Source organism: Ursus maritimus, unplaced genomic scaffold, assembly GCF_017311325.1.
Source record: "Ursus maritimus isolate PB19 unplaced genomic scaffold, ASM1731132v1 scaffold_33, whole genome shotgun sequence".
NCBI lineage: Eukaryota > Metazoa > Chordata > Mammalia > Carnivora > Ursidae > Ursus > Ursus maritimus.
Window position 1 is genome coordinate 1111878 of NW_024425897.1, and position 21909 is coordinate 1133786.

Sequence of the window (21909 nt, forward strand, 5' to 3'; positions counted from 1 at the left end):
TTATTTATTTTATTTTAGATTTATTTATTTATTTATTTGAGAGAGAGAGAGCATGCACAAGCTGGGAGAAGGGCAGAGGGAGAGAATCTCAAGCAGACTCCCCACTGAGCTTGGAGCCAGGCTGAGGGCTCATATCTCACCACCCTGAGACCATGAGCTGAGCTGAAATCAAGAGTTGGATGCTTAACCCACTGAGCCACCCAGGTTCCCCATTCTATTTTTTTAATCTCCTTCAGATAGATTATTTTTTTAATTCTAATTCCAGTATAGTTAACACATAGTATTATATTAGTTTCAGGTGTACAATATAGTGATTCAACAATTCTATACATTAGTCAGTGCTCATCAGAAGTGTGCTCTTAATCCCCATCAGCTGTTTCACCCATTCCCCCTACCCACCTCCCTTCTGGAGACCACCAGTTTGTTCTCTATAGAGTCTGGGGGTTTTTTTTCTTTGTTCATTCGTTTTTTTTTTTTTTAATGCTTCTTTTTTTTTTAAGATGTTATTTATTTATTTGACAGAGAGAGAGACAGCCAGCGAGAGAGGGAACACAAGCACAGGGAGTGGGAGAGGAAGAAGCAGGCTCCCAGCGGAGGAGCCTGATGTGGGACTCGATCCCAGAACGCCGGGATCACGCCCTGAGCCGAAGGCAGACACTTAACGACTGAGCCACCCAGGCGCCCCCATTTGTTTTGTTTCTTAAATTCCATATATGAGTGAAATCATATGGTATTTGTCTTTCTCTGACCGACTTATTTCACTTAGCATAATACTCTCTAGCTCCATCCATGTTGTTGCAAATGGCAAGATTTCATTCTTTTTTACAGCTGAAAAATAGTCCATTATACATACGTATGCACACACGCATCTTTATCCATTCGTCTATCGATGGACACTTGGGCTGCTTCCAAAATTTGGTGGGTGTAAATAATGCCGCACTAACCATACGGTTGCATGTATCTTTTTGAATTAATGTTTTCATATTCTTTGGGTAAATACCCAGTAATGGAATTACTCGACCATATGCTGATTCCATTTTTTACTTTCTGGGGAACCTCCATACTGTTTTGCAGAGTGGCTGCCCCAGTTTGCATCCCCACCAACAATGCACAAGCGTTCCTTTTTCTCCACATCCTCGCCAACACTAGGGAAGGTTTGAGGCTTGTCTCCTGTATCTTCGTATGGCAGCCTTCACACTCGACATCTCAGTGATGGGCTCTGCGGTGCGTTGGACACATGAACTGAGTTCGGTGACACTAGCATGAAATAGGCACACAAGCAGGAAGAAAGGAAAAGAGGAGCGGGGCTTTGGCGGGCCCATGTTCAACAGCTCTGCGAGATGAGGAGACCTAAAGCAGAGCTGTGGGGAGCAGTCCCAGTCTCCAGGCCCACAGGCAGACAGGGGGCTACCCGAAGGAGTGCAAACGGTCGAGGTGGCAGGACTTTGGCCTGGCACGGCCCCCAGAACTCACATCTCAGAGAAGCCAACGACAGCTGGGGGAGGTCAGGGGCCTTTGCTGCTGTACCAACGTAAGCCTCAATTGGGGTGGAGGGTTCAAAGGTGCTTATCCATCCATATCCCAAGTACCATTCTTAGGTGTGAGGACCCTTCACAAATGACACGGAAAGATCACAGGAGAGGAAATGCAAACGGCTCCTAACACTTGAAAAGTACCCAGTTTTATTCTAAAAATGCAAATCCCCTGGAAAACTAGCATGAGAATCTGCTCTGTCGCCATCGACCTGCCACAGTCAAGCTTCTCAGCACAGAGCACATGCGTGCATGTCACATCAAGAACTCAAGTGCGTCCTCCCCCCGCACTCCTATGTCAAGCCCCTAACCCCCAATACCTCTAAATGTGACTGATGAGGACATAGAGTTAAAGAGAGGCTAAGTTAAAACGAGGACATTAAGGTGGGCCCTACTCCTAATCCAATCTGACTGCTGTCCTAATAAGGGACATGAGGACCCACGGAGAGACACAGAGGTGTCTCCCGTGCACAGGGAAAAGACCACAGGAGCACACAGGGAGAAGGTGGCCGTCTGCAAGCCCAGGAGAGAGGCCTCGGGAGAAACCAACCTTGCCAACACCTTGATCTTGGACTTCAGACTCCAGAACTGTGAGAAAGTGAGTTTGTTGTTTAAGCCCCCTGCTGCTCCATCCCCGTCTGGGCTATTTTGGTATGGCGCCCCCGGGACACTAACAAAAAGCAATCCACGGGTGTTAGGACAACCTCCACAGATGGCGATGTGGTGATATCTAGCAAAAAAGGGCATGTGGGCGCAGAATCAGACCTTGAAATGCAGAGGACAAACTGATGGGTGCCAGAGGGAAAGAGGGGTGGGGGGTGGGCAAAATGGGCGAAGGGGCGTGGGAGGTACACGCTTCCAGTTACAGAATGAAAAGGTCACGGGGATGGAAGGCACAGCGTAGGGAATACAGTCCATGCTACTGTCATAGCATTGTGTGATGACAGATGGCGGCTACGTTTGTGAGCGTAGCGCGACGTGTGGAGCTGTGGAATCACAGCGCTGCACGCCTGACACTGGAATAACACTGTGTGCCCACTAAAAAAACAGAACAAAACCACCAAATTTAACAAATAAATATTTTTTAAAAATCATTCCATTCCCCCCCTCAAAAAAGACACGTGACACCTTCACCCAGCAATGCCATCTGTGGGAGGGTCCCACAGCTATGCTCAGCAGTGACACACCGGGGCACTGGTAGGAATAGCCACAGACTACCGGTCCATTCGCAGGAACAGGGGGCCACGTTACAGCCCGCAGGTTTAGTGGTGGCTTTGCACGTGCCGCTGTGCCAGGCTCGGGGAGACTCCGTGAGCTCACACAGCAAGGTGCTCACAGCAGGTCCTGGCACATCAGAAACATACTTTACAACTCAGCTGCCCCAATGAATCAAAAAAAAAAAAAATTAAAATGTTCTCAGGGCACCTGGGTGGCTCAGTCCATTAAGCGTCCAACTGTTGATTTCGGCTCAAGTCATGATCTCGGGGTCGTGGGATCAAGCCCCACATCGGGCTCCACGCTCAGCTCAGAGTTTGCTTGTCCCTCTTCCTCCACTCCTCCCGTCGCTCGCTTATTCCCCCCCCACCGTCACCCCATCTCTAAAATAAATAAATAAAATCTTTTCTTAAAATGTTCTCTAATGAAATGGCCACGTGTCAAAATATTTCTCAACAACTCGTATCTCCCAAACACCAGGGTCTCCCTCCCATCACCCCCTGTCTGCTATTTTTTTATTCAAATGCAGGATTCCAAAAAGATAATGGCAGTGATCCCTCTGGTGGGCAGTCAGGCCTGCAAACTTGTTTTGGAAACCTGTTTGTGACTTCGCTGTGCGAAGCCCTTCAGACAGGATTCATCGAATTGAATGTCCAGTGAAACTGTCCAGGTCCAGTCCCAGTCGGCTTGAAACCCATTTGGGGGTGGCCCCATCGAAGCATTTGCAGCTCATCATGAAAAAAGTCTCCACGCTAACAACCACACGGGTGTCTCGGTTTGGGGGCTTAATGCCGATGCGAGACTGTTGTGTGATTTTAAGCAGCTGGACTGTCTGGATTCCAGATTTGTATGTGTCTTGTCTTGCGCGTCTAACTGGAAGACCCAGACACCAGCACAATGTGGCCGGAGACCAACGGTGCTGGGCCGCTTATTGCTGGTTGTGAGGCTGTAGCCCTTTACTTTTTCCAAACCTGTCCAGCTGCTATTTTCCCTCCAAAGCCATGTCCGTTGGAGCACATTCTCAAACAGCTCATACTTACTTGGAGAGACGTGTCTCAGTTTACGGAGTGCAACTGAATGAACTGGGTAAGCATGGTGCGGGTGCCTTACGACAGACACTTCCTGCAGAAGGGGACCTAAGTACAAAGAATGTTTCCATTGTAATTGCTGGTAAAGATTCAAGATTTAGGATGACGAGGGTACGCCTGGGTGACTCAATCAGCAGGGCGTCCCACTCTTGATTTCCGTTCAGGTCCTGATCTCAGGGTCATGGGTTGGAGCCCTGAGTGGGCTCTGCCCTGGATGGGGGAGGAGAGTCTGCTTGCCTCTCCCTCTGGCCCTCCACCACCCCACCCCCACCCCCGTGATTGTGCGTGTGTGCGTGCTCGAGTTCTCTCTCTCTAAAATAAATAAATTAAAGAAAAAAAAAGATTTCGGATGAGGATGACGTACCTCCATTCCTGGCAGCCCTTGAAGAAAGAGCACAGAGACGGACTCAGCCTGCTTACCCCGCTGACGGGGCTGCAGGAAAGACCAACAACCCGATGGAACAGGAAGGACAAGCCAGTCTGGGTGCGTATTATCAAATACGCAAGGACAGGGGAACACAGCCCGACGACAATGATCTGTACTCCTTTAAAAAAAGATTGTATTTTTAAGTGATCTCTACACCCAACGTGGGGCTTGAACTTACAACCCTGAGATTAGGAGTTGCATGTTCTACCAACAGAGCCAGCCAGGCGCCCCAATAATCTATACTTTGAACCCAAAGAGGCAGAGTGGTGAAATGTATGTTTTAGGAATCAGTCCAGATGTGAGTTTTCCCTCAAGCAAACTCACCAAAGCCATATAATGGGGCAGGTCTATTTAATCATTTTCTAGACAGTACAGCTATCTGCACTAATGTAAAAATAAGTGAATGGAGGCATGGATGGATGGATGGATGGATGGATGGATGGATGGATGGATGGTTGGAGAGATAGATAGATGATAGATAGATAGATAGATAGATAGATAGATAGATAGATAGATATGTTTCTCAAAGGTTAGGAAAACAGGCCAAAGGGGCAAAAGAGCAATGGCTTTGCTCACACCCAGGGCTGCCAGAGCTGGAACTAGCAGAAACCAGGTGCCTAAAGAGCCCAGGGTGGGGACTGGCGTCTGGCTGGGGGGCACCTTTCAGCCAAAGTGAAGCTGTCATCCTTTAGGTAGGCACCCTCTTCAACTCGTCCCTTGGGCAAAATTCTCATTCAGATCATGCCTTAGAGAAGGGGATCAGGACACAGGGGGCTGAATGGGACCAGGGCCAGGACCCCACCATCCCTCACCACTGGCAAGGCTTAGGGGCTCCTGCTATGGGCTAGAGGTTTGTCTTCCCTTGTCCTCCAAAGTCCTATGATGAAATCCTAACCCCCAAGGCGATGGTATAAATCCCTGGGGAATGGGATAGCACCCTTATAAAGAGACTCCAGAGAACTCTCTAGCCCCTTCCACCACCTGAGGACCTGGAGAGAAGACAGTCATTTAGGAACCAGGAAGCAGGCTCTCATCAGACCCTGAATCTACTGGCACCTTGACCTTGTGCTTCCTGACCTCCAGAAGTGTGAGAAATAAATGTTGATCCCTTAAGCCACCCAGTCTCTGGTATTTTTGTTTTGAGGGTTTTTTTTTTCAAGATTTTACTTATTTATTTGAGACAGAGACAGTGAGTGAGAGAGAGAGAAAGAGAGCAAGCACAAGCAGGGAGAGGGGCAGAGAGAGAGAGAGACAAGCAGGCTCCCCGCTGAGCCTGACACGGGGCTCGATCCCAGAACGCTGATATCATGACCCGAGCCAAAGGCAGAGCTTAACTGACTGAGCCACCCAGGCGCCCCTCTGGTATTTTTGTTATAGCAACGCATGCAGCCTAAGACACTGCCCAAGGCTCACAGGCAAGAGGCATGGGGTAGTGGCTACGTTCTGAAGTGACTGCCTTCCCTCTGGGTAAGGGAGGCTGTCAGGCACAGATGGAAGGGAGCCCAAACGTTCTGGCCTCCTAGAGGGAGGGGGGAGTCTCTGCGATAATCTGGGTTTTCTCTGCCTATGGAGTTCTATAATGCCCAGTGACCAATTCTTAACATTATTGTTGTTGTTGTTATTATTATTATTATTATTATTATTATTATTATTATTATTATTAAGGAGGCTCCCATCCAGCATGTAAACCCAATGCAGGGTTTGAACTCATGACCCCTGAGATCAAGACCTAAGCCAAGGGGCGCCTGGGTGGCTCAGTCATTAGGCGTCTGCCTTCGGCTCAGGGCATGATCCCGGCGTTCTGGGATCGAGCCCCACATCAGGCTCCTCTGCTGGGAGCCTGCTTCTTCCTCTCCCACTCCCCCTGCTTGTCTCTCTCTCACTGGCTGTCTCTCTCACTGGCTGTCTCTGTGTCAAATAAACAAATGAAATCTTTAGGAAAAAAAAAAAAAAGACCTGTGCCGAGATCAAGAGTGGGATGCCTAACCAACTGAACCACCCAGACAGCCCACCAATCCTTTATATTAAATTCTCTCCGTGAAAGTATCTGGTATGGGCTCTGTCACACAGATCAATCTGGCTGATACACATGGCGGCTTGTGCACAGTCCATAACCCCACTGTTTGCTCTTACACTGAAATCGCACTGGAAGACAGGAGTGCTTGTTAAGTCTTCTATGTTTCCCAGACGTCAAAAACCATTACCATAGCCCTTGAAACATTATCTATATCCTTTAGTAGTCTGCCATTCTAATGGCTTACTTAACATTTTATTGCCCTGATGACAACGTGATACACTGACTTGTTATCTGTGAGGTTACTTTGATTAACTGTGGTGAAGGTCACTGGGACACACTTTTATTACATACATATAATATAATACGACAGTGCAATAAAACCGATCATTCTTGGTTTCTTATTCAAGTGTCTGAGTCTTCATTATATTTTTTAAAGATTTTATTTATTTACTTAGAGTGAGAAAGAGAGAGCAAGCGTGCAAGTGGGAGGAGGAACAGAGGGAGAGGGACAAGCAGACTCCGTGCTGAGTGTGAGCTGGACACAGGACTTCATCTCAGACCCTGAAATCATGATCTGGGCCGAAGTCAAGAGTCAGAGGCTTAACCGACTGAGTTGCCTAGGCACCCCAAGTCTTCATTATATTTAAAAGACCAATGACATTTGCTGATTTGAAGTCGATTTGTTTTTCTTCATGCTATTGAATTTTCGGAGCTCTTTATATGTGGTGGATTTTAGTCTTCTATTGATTACGTCTGCTACACCTGAGAAACAGCACTGCCAAGGGCATCAGGTGTCCTACCTGTACAGAGCTCCTCCAGGAGTCAGAAACAAGAGATTGAGGCAAGATAGGCTGAAAAAGGACAAGTAAGAAACTAAGAATGAATCTTTATTGCTAATCTCCTGGCCTCCAACCATCAGCCCCCCTTCCAGGCTCTTCAGGGGATCCTGGAAATACGAAGCAGCATACACGGATGGACTTCTGGGGGCGGGGTTGGGACTTTTTTGTTGACCGCCTGCTCCAGGATGTTTAAGATGGGACCACGGGTCTCCTGCAACAGATCAGAACCCAGGAAAGCCTCCACTCGCTCACGCCACGCTGCCAGTCTCGGCCGTCCCTCAAACAGGTCACAGCCAACAGCAACAGGCTGCAGGGACAAGGAGGGGAGAGTTACAGTGATGCTGAGGCCCGCCATGCCAGAACCAGTAACACATGTGCCAGGGCCGTTCCCCAACCCCCATGGGAGGCCCAGGCAAGTGTGGCCAGCCTCAGGGCCCGAGAGCACCAGCAGGAAACACCACGCCCAGGAGGGAAGCAGAAGGGCAGGGCGAAAGCGCCAGTTTGGACAGCAACTTGCTCTGTGATTCTGGGTAAATTCCCAGCTTTCCCTAGGCCTGCCTCAGTGTTCCTGTCTACAGAGGAGGGGATGGGAGGTTGCTGCCCAGAGAGGCCGCCCCGCAGGCCCAGCTCACACCTGCAGCAGCTCCTCCAGCGCCATGAGGTCGGCCAGCGACACCTGCTGGCCGGCGACAAAAGCCCGGTCCCCCAGGAACTTCTCCTCCAGCTGCTGCAGCGCCAGGTCCATGAAGGTCTTGTTACGCTGCACCTTCTCCTCAGGCACATGGACCCCAATGAGCGGTGCCATCACCTGATGTGCAAAGGGTGGGCTCAGGCCGCGGTCCCCGCCTCCTCCCAGGGCCCGCACCGCCAACAGCCCCGGACGGCTCTGCTCACCTGGGTCCACAAGGGCACGCCGAAGGTGCCCCGGATGCAGTCCGCATGCCAGCCCAGGTACTCGTGCACGCGAGCCCGGGCCCGAAGGTCCGATGGGTACCAGTGGTCCGCCGTCTGGTACTTAGAGCTCAGGTAAATCAGGATGGCAGAGCTAGAGATAAGGGCAGGCGCAGTGGCTATGAGGACCCTGCTTCGTGGCCTTTCTCCTCAGCGGCTCCCAACCCTCAGTGGGGCTCTGGGGCTTCTCTGTACTTGACGGCCTCCCCTCCCATCTGCCGTTCCCTGGGCGCTGCCTCCTCTCTCTCCCCTGCCTGTACCCTTCCGAGTCTCCTTCCTTTGCTGTCTCAAGCATGGACGCTTGGCCAGACCGTCCACTTTGCCCTTTAAGAGGCTTATCTCCGTGACACCACAGCCGCTGCCCTGGGAGGCACAGATGTGCTTTCTCGTCTGCGTGTGAGGAAGCTAAGGGTCAGAGTAATTAAGTGACTTGTCCGAGGCCACACAGCTCAGAAAAGGTTCTCTGGGCCTCTGGAATCTTGCATCGAGTCCCCTGCATGTCCAAGTGTATGGGTTGGGGACCTGGGGGGTCGGGGGGAAAGCATGTCCTCAGATCTGTCATGGGTCCCCTCTGACAGGTCCTCCGGCCATCAGTCTTGTAGCTGCCTGACCTCTTGTCCTCCACCTGCCTGGTGGCTGGCCCTCACCATGAGTTGTCCCCTCAGGCCCTGGCAGACTCTGGAGAGTAGCCTAAGGAGTCAGGAGAGGCCCTTCCAGCTTCCATGTGTTGAACCTGGTCTCTGTCCAACTGGACAAGTGCCCCCATGTCCTCTTCTAGTGCCCCTCAGTCTGGGGGTACAGAGGCCCTGGGGTCCAGAAGAGGAGGCTGAAGACAAGAGAGGTATAGCGCTATGTGGCATCAGCCCCCGGAGAATCCCGGTCACCTCCAACCCCAGCTGTCAGGTCTCACCACACCCCTCCCTCTGCCCTCACCTGCCACATGGGGTCTAAGAGGGCACACAGCAGGACAGCCAGAGGCCAGGTGGGCTGGGGGCTTAGGGAAAGAAAGCACCTTTCAGTCAAGATGAAGTCGCCATCCTTGAGGGTGGGCACCCTCCGCAGGCTATTAATCTGAAAGAACTCCTTGCTCGGGTGCTGCCCTGTGGAGAAAGAAGTCAAAAAAGGCCTTCACAGCAAGAAACACAGCCGCTGTGCCCTCCTTCTCCCTTCCGCAGCCAGAACCCCAAGTCCAGCCTGGGTGAAGCTGTGTGGGGCCACAGCTGGGCCTTGGGACCACAAACGGGGATGGCCTCCCTGCCCTGCCGCCTCCCAGGATGGCTGAGGGGTTTCAGGAGCGCAGCCAGGTGCTCCGGGTGGGTGAAAGGGAGTTATTCGGCCAGGTCTGGGGTGAGCGGGAGGAAGGGAGGCAAAGAGGCAAGGCCCAGCAATTCCCACCTCTAAACTCTCACGTGGTGGCCAGCTCCCCAGGGTCTTTAGGGCTTTAGGACTCTAAATACAGGCTTTCAAGTCAGGAAAATCCGGCTCAGTATTTACTCCCCATCCCACAGAGTAGAAGTAACATTATCCTCCTTCTCAGAGGGGAAAGCTAAGGTTCAGAGAGGGCCTGCTACCTGTCCAAGGCCACACAGCAGAGGGCAATCTCTGCAAAGGCAAAAGAAATGTAGATTAAAATTAAATTTCCTTACAACTTGCAGCCCTTTGATAAATACCTGAGACAGGCAGAATGTGACTTTCCTCAAAGAACTCACCACTGCCTTAATGTCATGCTTTGCTAGAGGCCCAAAGCAACCTCAGCTTGACAAGAGCCAGACCTCCAGGATCCTGCTAGTCTTTAAATCCCTTTGCAGAGGCGTCTGGGTGGCTCAGTCGGTTAAGCGTCTGCCTTCAACTCAGGTCATGATCCCAGGGGCCTGGGATCCCTCAATTCCATGAGCCCCACGTTGGGCTCCCTACTCAACAGGGAGTCCGCTTCTCTCTGTGTCCTTCCCCCCACTAATGCTCTCTCCCACTCCTGCTCTCTCTCTTTCTCTCTTCCTCTCAAATAAATAAATAAAATTTTTTTTTAAATAAAGAATTTTTAAATCCCTTTAGGGACTCCCTTTATCTCTACTAATCCCCCAATTCCAAAATATATAATCAGTTGCACCTTACAACCACAGTGCAGCTCTTTCTCCCTATAGTCCCTATGCTTTAATAAAAGCACCTTTTTAAAAAAAATGTTTTAAGATTAGCTATTCTAGAGGGAGAGGGAGAGAGAGTCTCAGACGCTACACTGTGCTCTGAGCCCGCGGATCTCAATCTTACGAGCCTGAGTTCATGACCTGAGCCAAAGTCAGGTGCCACCTCCAGCTGGGTTTTAATTCAATCAGGTACTGGTTTCAGCTGGCTCCAGGCTGAGGTTTCATGGCCAGAAGTGGCTCGACCAGAGATGTGAAGGGGATCACCTTGGACCAATGAGGAGGAAACCTCAGATGGGAGTCTTAAGATTGGCAGCCATGCTAGCGACTTAGGTGGCTGTCCCGTGCCCAAGAAAGACAACTTTGAATAAGAATAGAAATAAAGAGAGAGCATCAAGCTTCTAGATCTTATTACCATTCTGGCCAGGGTACTACCTTCCAGCCAAAAGGCAGGCTTTTTTCCTCCCCTTAGAGTAGCCATGGGCTAGAGGATTGCAGCATGAGCAATTGACATGCAAGTGTTCCAACAAGACGATGCTCCTTGAAGAGCCCCAGGAATGACAGTAAAGGAAGAGAAGAGGAAGTACTCACCAAGTCTACACAGAGGCTCAGAGTCCAGATGAGAAGACTCAGGCCCCATGATCAGGGTCCAAAATGAAGGGATATGGTCTGGGAGCGAATAGTCAAGAAATAATTCTTGAGATGTTTTTGGTGCAAAAAGGTGTTTTTATTAAAGCACGGGACAGGACCTGTGAGCAGAGCTTCACTGAGATTGTAAGGAGTGATTGGTTATATCCTTTTAAGTTGGGAGAGGATAGAGACAAAGGAAGTTTCCAAAAGGATTTTCATATGTTAAAGGAGACGTACAGGATTCTGAAGGTCTGGCTATTGTCAAGCAAAGGTTGCTTTTACCTCTAGCACAGCACGAACATTAAGACATAGATCAATGGAACAGAACAGAGACTCCAGAAATGGACCCTCAGGGGCGCCTGGGTGGCTCAGTCGTTAAGCGTCTGCCTTCGGCCCAGGGCGTGGTCCCGGCGTTCTGGGATCGAGTCCCACATCAGGCTCCTCCACTGGGAGCCTGCTTCTTCCTCTCCCACTCCCCCTACCTGTGTTCCCTCTCTCGCTGGCTGTTTCTCTCTCTGTCAAATAAATAAATAAAATATTTAAAAAAAAAAAAAAAGAAAGAAAGAAAAGAAATGGACCCTCAACTCTATGGTCAACTAATCTTGGACAGATTAGGAAAAAAATATCCAATGGGAAAAAGACAGTCTCTTCAATAAATGATGCTGGGAAAATTGGACAGCTACATGCAGAAGAGTGAAACTGGACCACTCTCTTACACCATACACAAAGATAACCTCGAAATGGATGAAAGAGCTCAATGTGAGACAGGAATCCATCAAAATCCTAGAGGAGAACATAGACAGTAACCTCTTCGACATCAGCCACATCAACTTCTTTCAAGACATGTCCCCAAAGACAAGGGAAACAAAAGCAAAAATGAACTTTGGGGACTTCATTAAGGTAGAAAGCTTCTGCACAGCCAAGGAAACAGTCAACAAAACTAAGCGGCAACCCACAGAACAGGAGAAGATATTTGCAAATGACATTACAGATAAATGACTGGTATCCAAGATCTATAAAGAACTTCTCAAACTCAACACCCCAAAAAACAAATAATCCAGTCAAAAATGGGCAGAATGGGGCACCTGGGTGGTCTGTCGTTAAGCCTCTGCCTTCGGCTCAGGGCATGGTCCTGGCATTCTGGGATCGAGCCCCACATTGGGCTCCTCTGCTGGGAGCCTGCTTCTTCCTCTCCCACTCCCCCTGCTTGTGTTCCCTCTCTCGCTGGCTGTCTCTCTCTGTCAAATAAATAAATAAAATCCTAAAAAAAAGGGGGGGGTAGAAGACGTGAACAGACACTTCTCCAAAGAAGACTTACAGCTAACAGACACATGGAAAAATGTTCAACATCATTAGCCATCAGGGAAATTCAAATCAAAACCACAATGAGATACCACCTTACACCAGTAAGAATGGCAAAAATTAACAAGGCAGGAAACAACAAATGTTGGCGAGGCTGTGGAGAAAGGGGAATACTCTTACATTGTTGGTGGGAATGCAAGTTGGTACAGCCACTTTGGAAAACAGTGTGGAGGTCCCTCAGAAAGTTAAAAATAGAGCTACACTATGACCCAGCAATTGCACTACTGGGTATTTACCCCAAAGATACAGTTGTAGTGAAAAGAAGAGCCATATGCACCCCAATGTTCATAGCAGCAATGTCCACAATAGCTAAACTGTGGAAGGAGCCGAGATGCCCGTCAACAGATGACTGGATAAAGAAGATGTGGTTCATATGTACAGTGGAATATTACTCAGCCATCAGAAAGGACGTATACCTACCCTTTGCATCGAAGTGGGTGGAACTGGAGGGGATTATGCTAAGTGAAATAAGTCAAGCAGAGAAAGACAATTACCATATGGTTTCACTCATATGTGAAATATAAGAAACAGTGCAGAGGATCATAGGGGAAGGGAGGGAAAACTGAAGGGGAAGAAATCAGAGAGGGAGACAAACCATGAGAGACTCTTAACTATGGAAAAGAAACTGAGGGTTCCTGGAGGGGAGGGTGGAGGGGGTCCCTGGGTGATAGGCATGAAGGGGGACACCTGATGTGATGAGCACTGGGTGTTATATGCAACTGATGAATGACTGAACTGTACATCTGAAACTAATGATGCACTATATGGCGGCTAACTGAACATAAAAAAAAAAAGTTTAAAGAATTTATCTGTGGGGATGTCTAGGGAGCACCCAACTCTTGGATTCGGCTCAGGTCCTGATCTCAGGGTCAGAGACGGAGCCCCATGAGGGTTCTATGCTGAGTGTGGAGTCTGCCTGAGGCGCTCTCTCTCTCTCCCTCTCCCCCTCCCGCCTATACACTCTCTCTCTAAAATAAATAAATACATCTTTAAAGAAGAAAAAGAAAAAGACAGTGTGAGAAAAAGACCTGTCATGTTCTGCCGGTCCCAAGCACTTGTCAATGGGCTACAGGTTGTATGGAAATCTAATTTTTATCTATATTTCTTTTGCCTTCGTTCTCATCCTAGGGCTACGAGGGCGACGGAAATTGTTTGGAAGAAGAGGGAGCTGCGGGGCCAGGAGCCTGTGGCTCAGGCGGGGGCTGTGGACACCTGCAGAGCCGGCCCCACCCCACCTTTGAACACCTCCGTGGTGCACAGCTTGAAGGGGATGCCGTTCTTCTTGGCGAAGATGGAGACGGCGCGGCAAGGCTGGGACAGCATGTCCAGGTAGAGCTCCAGGCCCATCGTGGCGGCAGCGGGGACGCGACGGACAGCAGGTTCAGGACAGCAGCTGTGGCAGGACTGGGGCGCTCCGAGATACAGGGTCTCGGGCTCCACCCCCGTGGGGCCTCCACCAGTGCGCGTTAGCTCACTGCCCAGATAGTTGCCTATCCCGGCCCGCCCTCCCCGGGCTCCAGCTGGGACCCTGCCCGAGCGCTAGACTTTGTCCTTCCCGGAGGGGCCCGCCCGGCGCCGACCCCAGGCTTTGATCAGGAGATTCGCGCACACAGAGGCTAATATTTGGGGGCTGGGCGGCCTGCCTGCCCGCCCACATATCCCACCAGCTCCCGGCGCATTGCGTGGAGGGCGCGCTGGTGGGAAGGGGCAGACCGCAAGGAAGACGGCGCACGGTGGGAGGGGGCGGGACTGCTGAGACAGAGAGCGCGGGGAGGAGGGGGCGCACCGCGGAGAGAAAGATCTGGGAGGAAAGATCTTCAGGGGTGGCTGAGGGGGAGGGGGCGCAGCCTGGGGAGAGGGGCCCTCGGCGGAGAGGGAGATCTGGGAGGAAGGGTCTCAAGATGGGGCTCCCAGCGGAGATGGGGCGCGGAGGAGGAAGGCTTTGGGCAAGCTGGTACCTTGCCCACGTACCTGCCTGCTTTTCCGGTCGCCTGTGCCAGAGATCTTGGCAGGTCCCGGGCTTGGAAACGCCAGGGCTCCTGGACCTGGAAAACCCACAACCCATGGACATCAAAGAGTCCTGGACAAAAGGAAGGGTAGAGGATGACTGGGATACTCCGTCCGGTGGGTGGAAGGAACCTTAGAGGTCGCCCGGTGGGATAGCGTATTTGCAGGTGTGTCCCAGGTTGGTGAGAACCTAGGCTGGGAGATTAGATTTAGGAAAGAATTTTCTGCAGTCGGAGCTACCCACCAACAGAGCAGCTGGCGTGAGAAAGTGTGAGCTGCAGGTCGATGAGGGTGTGCGAAGGGAAAATGCCCAGATCAGGGAGACAACAGCCAAAAGCCAAAACATCCCTTTCCCCTTTCTTCTTCTCACTCCTCACCCTACCCTGGATGTGATCCCAGGCACAGCTCTGAGGGTCTAGGGCCTGCCACCCAGCTCTAGCCCAGGCTTTGAGAGTAACCCATCCCTCTGACCCGGCCGAGCAGGTGGATCAGAAGGCTTCCCTGGGATGTTTGAAGCTGGAATTCAGGAGAGAGGAAGTTAACATGGGCATCGTGGGTGATGTGGGAAGCAAAGGCAGAAGAAAAATCATTTAACTCCCTTACAGCACACTGACAAGTCCTTGAAACAGGCAGAGTGACCTTCCTCTAGGGACTCAACTTCCTCCGTGTTAATACTTTGCTAAGGGCAAAAGGCAACCTTAGCCCGACCTCCAGGATCCTGCGAGCCTACTGTAACATATAAAAATTGTTTCGGAAACTTCCTTTATCTTTATACCCCCCATGATACGTGTTGACAATCACCCCCCCCAACATATGGCCCACCGATATACATCTGAAGGGTCTCACGACTAAGGTCTTATTAGACAGTAGTACATGACCTTTCCCCAACAACAGCTGGCCCCTCAAGGTCCTGGAAACCGTGCTTCCAAAATTCCTCAGAGACTTACGCTCTCCCTAACCCCCTGCCAACTTGAAAGTCTATAATGGGCCATTCCTCATGACCCCAGTGCAGCCCTTTCTGCCTATGGGTCCTGTCCCCGTGCTTTAATAAAATCCCTTTTTTGCACCAAAGACGTCTCAAGAATTCTTTCTTGGCCGTCAGCTTCGAACCCTAACATCTTTCTTACATACATGAGCTGGGGCCACTGGTGCGTTGGTCACAACTGCAACTCACTAGGCAGGCTGGCCTGACAGGAAGCAGCTTAGTCACAGAAAAAGAGAGTTGGAGAGAAAAGCAGCTTCTGACCCCAGCTCCCCTGTGGGCAAGCCGTACCTCTCCCCTTCCGACAACCGAGTTTTCCAGGGAATCCCTCCTTTTGCCTAAACCATTTGGCACTGAGTTTCTGTCCCTTCTAAGGAAAAGAATTCTGGCAGTCTGCAAGGAGTTCCAGGGGGTCCAGGGGCACAGTGGCAGAACTTAACTGAATTATGGCCTGCAGGTGTGTGGCAGGCAGAGTTTATAAACCATGAACTTGGATATTTACTTGAGATTTCCAAGCAAAGTGTTCAAGGTGTGTGGCCTGGTTTCTTCTTCCTCCTCTCAGTATAACATGTGAGCAGAGAGATTAATTGAGGGCAGAACTGTCAAGCAAAAGAGGAACCTGAACTGGATGATTTGGAGGGATCCTCAGCCTATCCAGATTGCAAGGATCCCTAAAATCAGGAGGCTCGCTGTCAGGAGAGCACAACCCGCCTCTGTCCTGGAGGTCGCGGATAGGTTTGATCCATGAACACCTGGGCTCCTGTGTGCTTCAAATGTGTGGGGTGTGGTGTGGGGGGAGGTGGGAGCACTGAGGGGGTATATGGTGGCGTTGGGGGGTGCATTTGTGGGTGGGGGTGTGGTGCGTGCACCCGCGTGTGTGTGGGCAGGGGGTGTGCCCGTGCACACACACTCATGCCGGGAGCATGGAGGGCACAGTTCAAAAAACCTGAGTTTAAATCGTGACCCTGGGGCGCCTGGGTGGCACAGCGGTTAAGCGCCTGCCTTCGGCTCAGGGCATGATCCCGGCGTTACGGGATCGAGCCCCACATCAGGCTCCTCTGCTATGAGCCTGCTTCTTCCTCTCCCACTCCCCCTGCTTGTGTTCCCTCTCTCGCTGGCTGTCTCTATCTCTGTCAAATAAATAAAATCTTTAAAAAAAAAAAATAAATCGTGACCCTGTCACTCTTTAACTATGTGACCTGGAGCATGTCATGAACTTCTTTGAGTCCTGGTGTCCCTTGCTGTCAAATGGGATCATTCCTCCACTCAGACTCAGGTCTGTTGTAAGACATAATTTTCAAAATATCTGTATAAAATCACTGAGCCCTCTGCCTCAGTTAGATGCTAGCTTCTTTGCTTCTTTGTACCTGGTCTTTTTATCGCCATTTCGTGCGCTTATTTTCATATTGCTACAAAGTCCATCTACCTGTACTTTGAACAGCCGGATAATGTTCCATCAAGTATGTATACGTGTGTGTGTGTGCATGTGTGTTTGATATACGGGCCTGATACGGTGATATTTGTTATGGCACTAAATTTGACTCTGCAAATAGGGACATGTGCCAATCTCTCTACCTTTGCATGTGACACCCTCCACCTGACTGGCACCTCCTCCCACTTCCTGTCCTCCTTCTACCTCTAAACTTCCAACACCATGACAGCAGTCAGTCCGAAGGAAGCAAACTCCCAGGCTTTGGATGAGATGCGCCTGCAAGCAGGGTCATTTTCAGCTTCTGTGTTGAAGATCCCCATGAGGCAAAGCTGGTAGAAGCCTCTAGAATCCCCTCCCATTGAAGTCGCACACGGCATGCTCAATTAGCCCCAACAGCAAGCTGTGGCAACATGTGTGAGATGTCGCCAACTAGAGGCTCCATGCCCAGGATTTTTCCTGGGGGGTGATCCCCTATCTGGCACATGTCCAAATGCCAGACTCCCAAGAGGAAAGAATAAACCATATTGGTTGTGCCAATAGTTTAGGCACAGTGAGTCACTCCTGATGGTCTGAAGTTAATTATGAAAAGCCTCTCAAAATACACACCTATGGAGGGCCAACCTTGAAAGCAGGCCTTTCCAAGAATAGCAATCAGGACTGTTACGGTAACTTTTCTGTGCGGTCTACCCCTCCGTCCTTAGCTGTGGTGTCTTCACAGCAAAATTATCATCAGTGGAACCCCACATGACTGGATGAGACCACTTGCAGTACTGATCTCAGCAATGTCTTTTTGGGGTCCTGGACTTAGCCGGTCACGAGAAAGCTCATTAACCATCAAGACCATCGTAGCAAGCCGGATGGTTTCCTCCTCCACTTTCTGTATGAGCCTTTTTTATCCAGTCCAAGGGATCGATGGAAACACAGCACAGCTCTGGCTCATAAACTGAAGCAAATCTGAATGCCTTCCAGGGCTGTCATTAAACTCAGGGCGCACACAAACACACATGCAAAAGCACAGTCCCAGAGGGCGCCCATGGTCCCCCTGGAAACAAACAGCTTAGTATTAGGGCACCCCAAGCAGGTCATGCATTTAGGCAGTCAGCCCCACACATAGCCTCCCACTGTGGGGTTCTGAGTCTGCATGATTCAGTCCAGCCCCTGGTTTCCGAGGGACAGCCTAGGGTGGTCAGTTCCTAGCCGTTTTGCTTGTCGGTGACACTAATTCATCCATCCTGAGTGTCGGCCACATCTGCAGGTGTTCTGTGTGGCACGTGCGGGAGCTGGAACCACCCCCATCTTCCACAGTCATTACTTGTCAGGTAGAACGATAGGCTCACATCTGAATTTGAAGGACTCACAGCAGCTTGGAGAGTTTTCCTTCAGGAAAAGGAGAAAGCTTCCAGGAACAAGGATCATGAATGCCCTCCCCCCTTTCCCTAACTCCCTCACACTTTCTCAGGTGCCTGTGTTTTGATGTTTTCCCTTGTAAAACTGTGGTGTCCCTGGTGGCTGGGTGGCTCAATCCATTAAATGTCTGCGTTCAGCTCGGGTCATGATCCTAGGGTCCTGGGATCGAGTCCCACAACAACAGGCTCCCCACTCAGTGGGGAGTCTGCTTCTTCCGCTCCCCCTGCTTGTGCTGTTTCTCAAATAAATAAATAAATAAATAAAATAAAAAAACAAAACTGTGGTGTCCCATTTACTAATCAAAACTTCATATCTCGGGGCGCCTGGGTGGCACAGCGGTTAGGCGTCTGCCTTCGGCTCAGGGCGTGATCCCAGCGTTATGGTATCAAGCCCCACATCAGGCTCCTCCGCTATGAGCCTGCTTCTTCCTCTCCCACTCCCCCTGCTTGTGTTCCCTCTCTCGCTGGCTGTCTCTATCTCTGTCGAATAAATAAATAAAATCTTTAAAAAAAAAAAAAAGAACGTTTCCTTTCTAGGGTGCCTGGGTAGCTCAGCAGGCCGTGACCCCGGGGCCCTGGGATCAAGCCCCTCGCCAGGATCCCTGCTCAGCGGGGAGTCTGCTTCTCCCTCTCCTCCTGCCCTTCCCCCTGTTCATGCTCTCTGTCTCTCTCAAATAAATAAATAAAATCGAAAAAACAAAACAAAACACACCTTTCCTTTTCTTTAGAGAGCCGGAGCTCCTTTCTACTTGCTAGAAGGGATGCTATCTGCTTCATGAATTGTTGAATAAAGCCAATTTGGTCTTTAAATGTCCTCAGTTGAGAGGCACCTGGGTGGTTCAGTGGGCTAAGCGTCCAACTCTTGATTTCGGCTCAGGTCATGAGCTCAGGGTGCTGAGATTGAGCCCCGCATCGGGCTCTATGCTGAGTGAGGAGTCTGCTTGAGATTCTCTCCCTCTCCCTCTCCACCTTCTCCTCACCTCCCAACTTGCGCACGCACGCAGGCATGCTCTATCTCTCAAAAAAATAAAAGATGGGATGGGGCGCCTGGGTGGCGCTGTCGTTAAGGCGTCTGCCTTCAGCTCGGGGCGTGATCCCGGCGTGCCGGGATCGAGTCCCACATCGGGCTCCTCTGCTGGGAGCCTGCTTCTTCCTCTCCCACTCCCCCTGCTGTGTTCCCTCTCTCGCTGGCTGTCTCTCCGTCACATAAATAAATAAAATCTTTAAAAAAATAAAAATAAAAATAAAAGATGGGGCACCGGGGTAACTCGGATGGTTAAGCATCTGCCTTCGGCTCGGGTCATGATCTCCAGGTCCTGGGATTGAGCCTCCTGTCCGGCTCCCAGCTCAGCTTCTCCCTCTCTCTCTGCCCCTGCCCCTCCCCCAGCTTTACTCTCTCTCTCTCTCTCTCTCAAATAAATAAATCTTTAAAAAGAAGAAAAAAGATAATGAAAATGCAGCATAGGGGACAAGATAGATAGCCTCTGTTAACAAAGACCGCATCTCTGACAAACATTGCTGAAATGTTTTGCTGACCCAGACCAGGGAAGGAAACGACCAGTACCCAGAACACAAACAAGTTCTTCGATCTTGAAATGGACCCAATGCCTGAGAAACCCGCAGCCCTGATGCTCTTAACCCTTGATTGTTTTGCCCTTAAAAACCGTCACTTATAAGCCATCAGGGAGTTTGGGACTTTTAAGTACGTGCTCCCAATGCTAGGTGATGCCACATCAATGAATAGCTCATCTTTTTCACCCAAAAGCTCAGAGTCGGTTTTTGGCTTCTGGCACATTGGGCTGAAGAACAAATTCTCTGTGCTTTGGTTGCATAAGCTGGGCACAGCTTCTGCTCCGGCTACATCAGGTCACAGCCCAACGTATCGGATTGCACTTAGAGTCAACTCTGGGCAATTCAGGTTGGATCTGTGACTCAGGATTCCCAAAAAGCTGCTGGCGGCTTTCCTTCCAGAGAGCGGGGGTGGGTTCTGAATCCAAATGGCAAGTAAGGTTTCCCTGGGCCCTTTTTACTTGGTCAAGCTTCGAATCTGAATTGACCCCTACCCTCGCCAGAAAAAGATACGTCCACCAGACTGGAGAGTCACCGGCCTCAAAGGATCACACACCTGATTTTACAAGAGCTCTTGAGCAAAGCGAACACTTTTTGAAAGCTCCAAAAGTGTATCTCCATGTGGAGATCGCCATGGTTCTCTCCATCATCCTTTTTTCCGGAGGCTCCAAAAGGCAAAAGACAGCAGCTATGAAGATTTATTATTTTTTTCAAATACTCAAAAGAATGGAAATGTTAACTGGCCCACCGGCAAAAAGCAAGGAAGTTGTGCCCCATAATCCTTTTTCTTCCCAGCTTTCCCTGACTGGGATGATCCCTCTAGCATTTATGAAATTAAAGTATATAACATTTTATATCAATTCTACCAGAGATCTAGATTGTTAGAAAGAAAACCCCAGAACCAAAAGGGAGTCACTTATGTTAGGGGCCCCATGTGAGCAAACCAAGACTTAACACCTAATTTAAGTGCAGTCCCAGCACCCCAGGACGGTAACCTTTAACTGATCAATGTGGAGTTTGCTGGTCCACACTAGAAAACTGGTCATCCATAACCCATTCCATTCCCCTAAGGAGAGTGATCTTGCCTAAAACAATGGATTCTCTGGTAATAATTGCCTTTCTTTCTGCTCCCTCTCTACCTTGAAAAAACCTTTCCTTTACCGCAGCTCCACGGAGCCCCTTTCTGTTTGCTAGATGGGATGCTGCCGGACCCCAGAATCATTTAACAGGCCAGTCCGATCTTTTACATTATTCAGTTGCATTTTGGTTGTTTAACAAAGTCAAATAGCCACAAAATACAAAGCCATTTTTTAAAGCCCCCCTCTTTTGTTTTCCTCATTGCAAATATGCTTAAACCCTTGGCGGCCAATCCAGCATTTACTGGTTTAACATTATAGGCTCTAGGGAAGGTCCAGGCTGGAATCCAAGAGAACTGCAGCTGGGATGAAGAAGGCTGGAATTGGAATGTTGTTGTTTTTTTCCTCCTCTGGCTAATGGAAAATTTTGCATCAGCCCTGTGAACCGATTAACCCTTTTCTCCCCCTTCTTATCTGGAGGAACAGCAGTGCAAGCTTCCAACGTCTTTGGCCCTTCCAAAGCTTACCTTTGAGAATATGGGGGGGGGGGGCTTTCTATTCCTGATGCCAGCAGGCAGGTCTGAGGACCCAGTGGGGGTCCTGCAGAACCAGCCAGGAAGATCCTTGGCTTCACACAGGATGGAAATTAAATGTGAGCCGGCAGGAGGTGAGAGCAGAGTTTACTGAAGATAAAGAGAGCAAGTAACAGAGCGAGTGTCCAGGAAACTCCGAAAGGAGGGAGGCTCTCCTATGTTCAGAGTCTGGGGTTTTTATTGGGGATGGTGATCTGGTGCCCACCTCCTCTCGGGCATCCAGGAACCACTCAGAACAAAGACGAGGGCCTAGGTGTCATTCCTTGGAGCAGAAAGGTCTTGGCATTGGTGTCTAGCTCAGGTGGTCTGGAATGCCCAAAGGACAGCTTCCTCCAGTCATTGTCATCAGGTCCCTCTTTCGGTGTTATTTATCCTAGAGAACCATTAACTCCTGGTTCCATGCAAGGAGGATGGACCCTATTTGCAAGGCCCATGTAAAGTGCGGTCGGGATACAGGTCCTAGCAAGAATAGAAGCAGCAACGAGCAGATTTTGATGGAGTCCTTCAGTCCTGTCTCACTCCCACCTGGAGAAGAGAACAAAAACTAGTGGCATCACCCAGGATGGATTTTGCTTCCCCTTTACTCTAGCCAGAGTGGCTAATGGGGGAGGGGTTACTGAGTGTGTGTGGCGGGGGGGGGGGCGT

The 21909-nt window shown here is 50.1% G+C and overlaps 1 protein-coding gene across 13 annotated transcripts in view; it reads right to left on the reverse strand.

The window, feature by feature from the left end:
* Positions 1–6705: 6705 nt before the first annotated feature.
* LOC103669212 (glutathione S-transferase theta-2B-like) overlaps positions 6706–21909 on the reverse strand; it is a 25307-nt gene continuing 10103 nt past the window's right edge. For 3 of the 13 annotated variants that reach the window (XM_040619506.1, XM_040619504.1, XM_040619505.1), the window contains 7 exons: positions 21470–21789; positions 14171–14244; positions 13435–13650; positions 9082–9169; positions 8013–8163; positions 7753–7926; positions 6706–7425 (listed from right to left, as the gene is read on the reverse strand). In XM_040619506.1, the coding sequence (XP_040475440.1) occupies positions 7216–7425; positions 7753–7926; positions 8013–8163; positions 9082–9169; positions 13435–13650; positions 14171–14244; positions 21470–21483 (927 nt within the window). In that variant the 5' untranslated portion in view covers positions 21484–21789 and the 3' untranslated portion in view covers positions 6706–7215. Of the gene's footprint in view, positions 7426–7752; positions 7927–8012; positions 8164–9081; positions 9170–13434; positions 14245–17226; positions 17998–20151; positions 21790–21909 lie in introns of all 13 variants that reach the window. The other 10 variants (XM_040619511.1, XM_040619503.1, XM_040619507.1 and 7 more) reach the window with 10 other exon arrangements.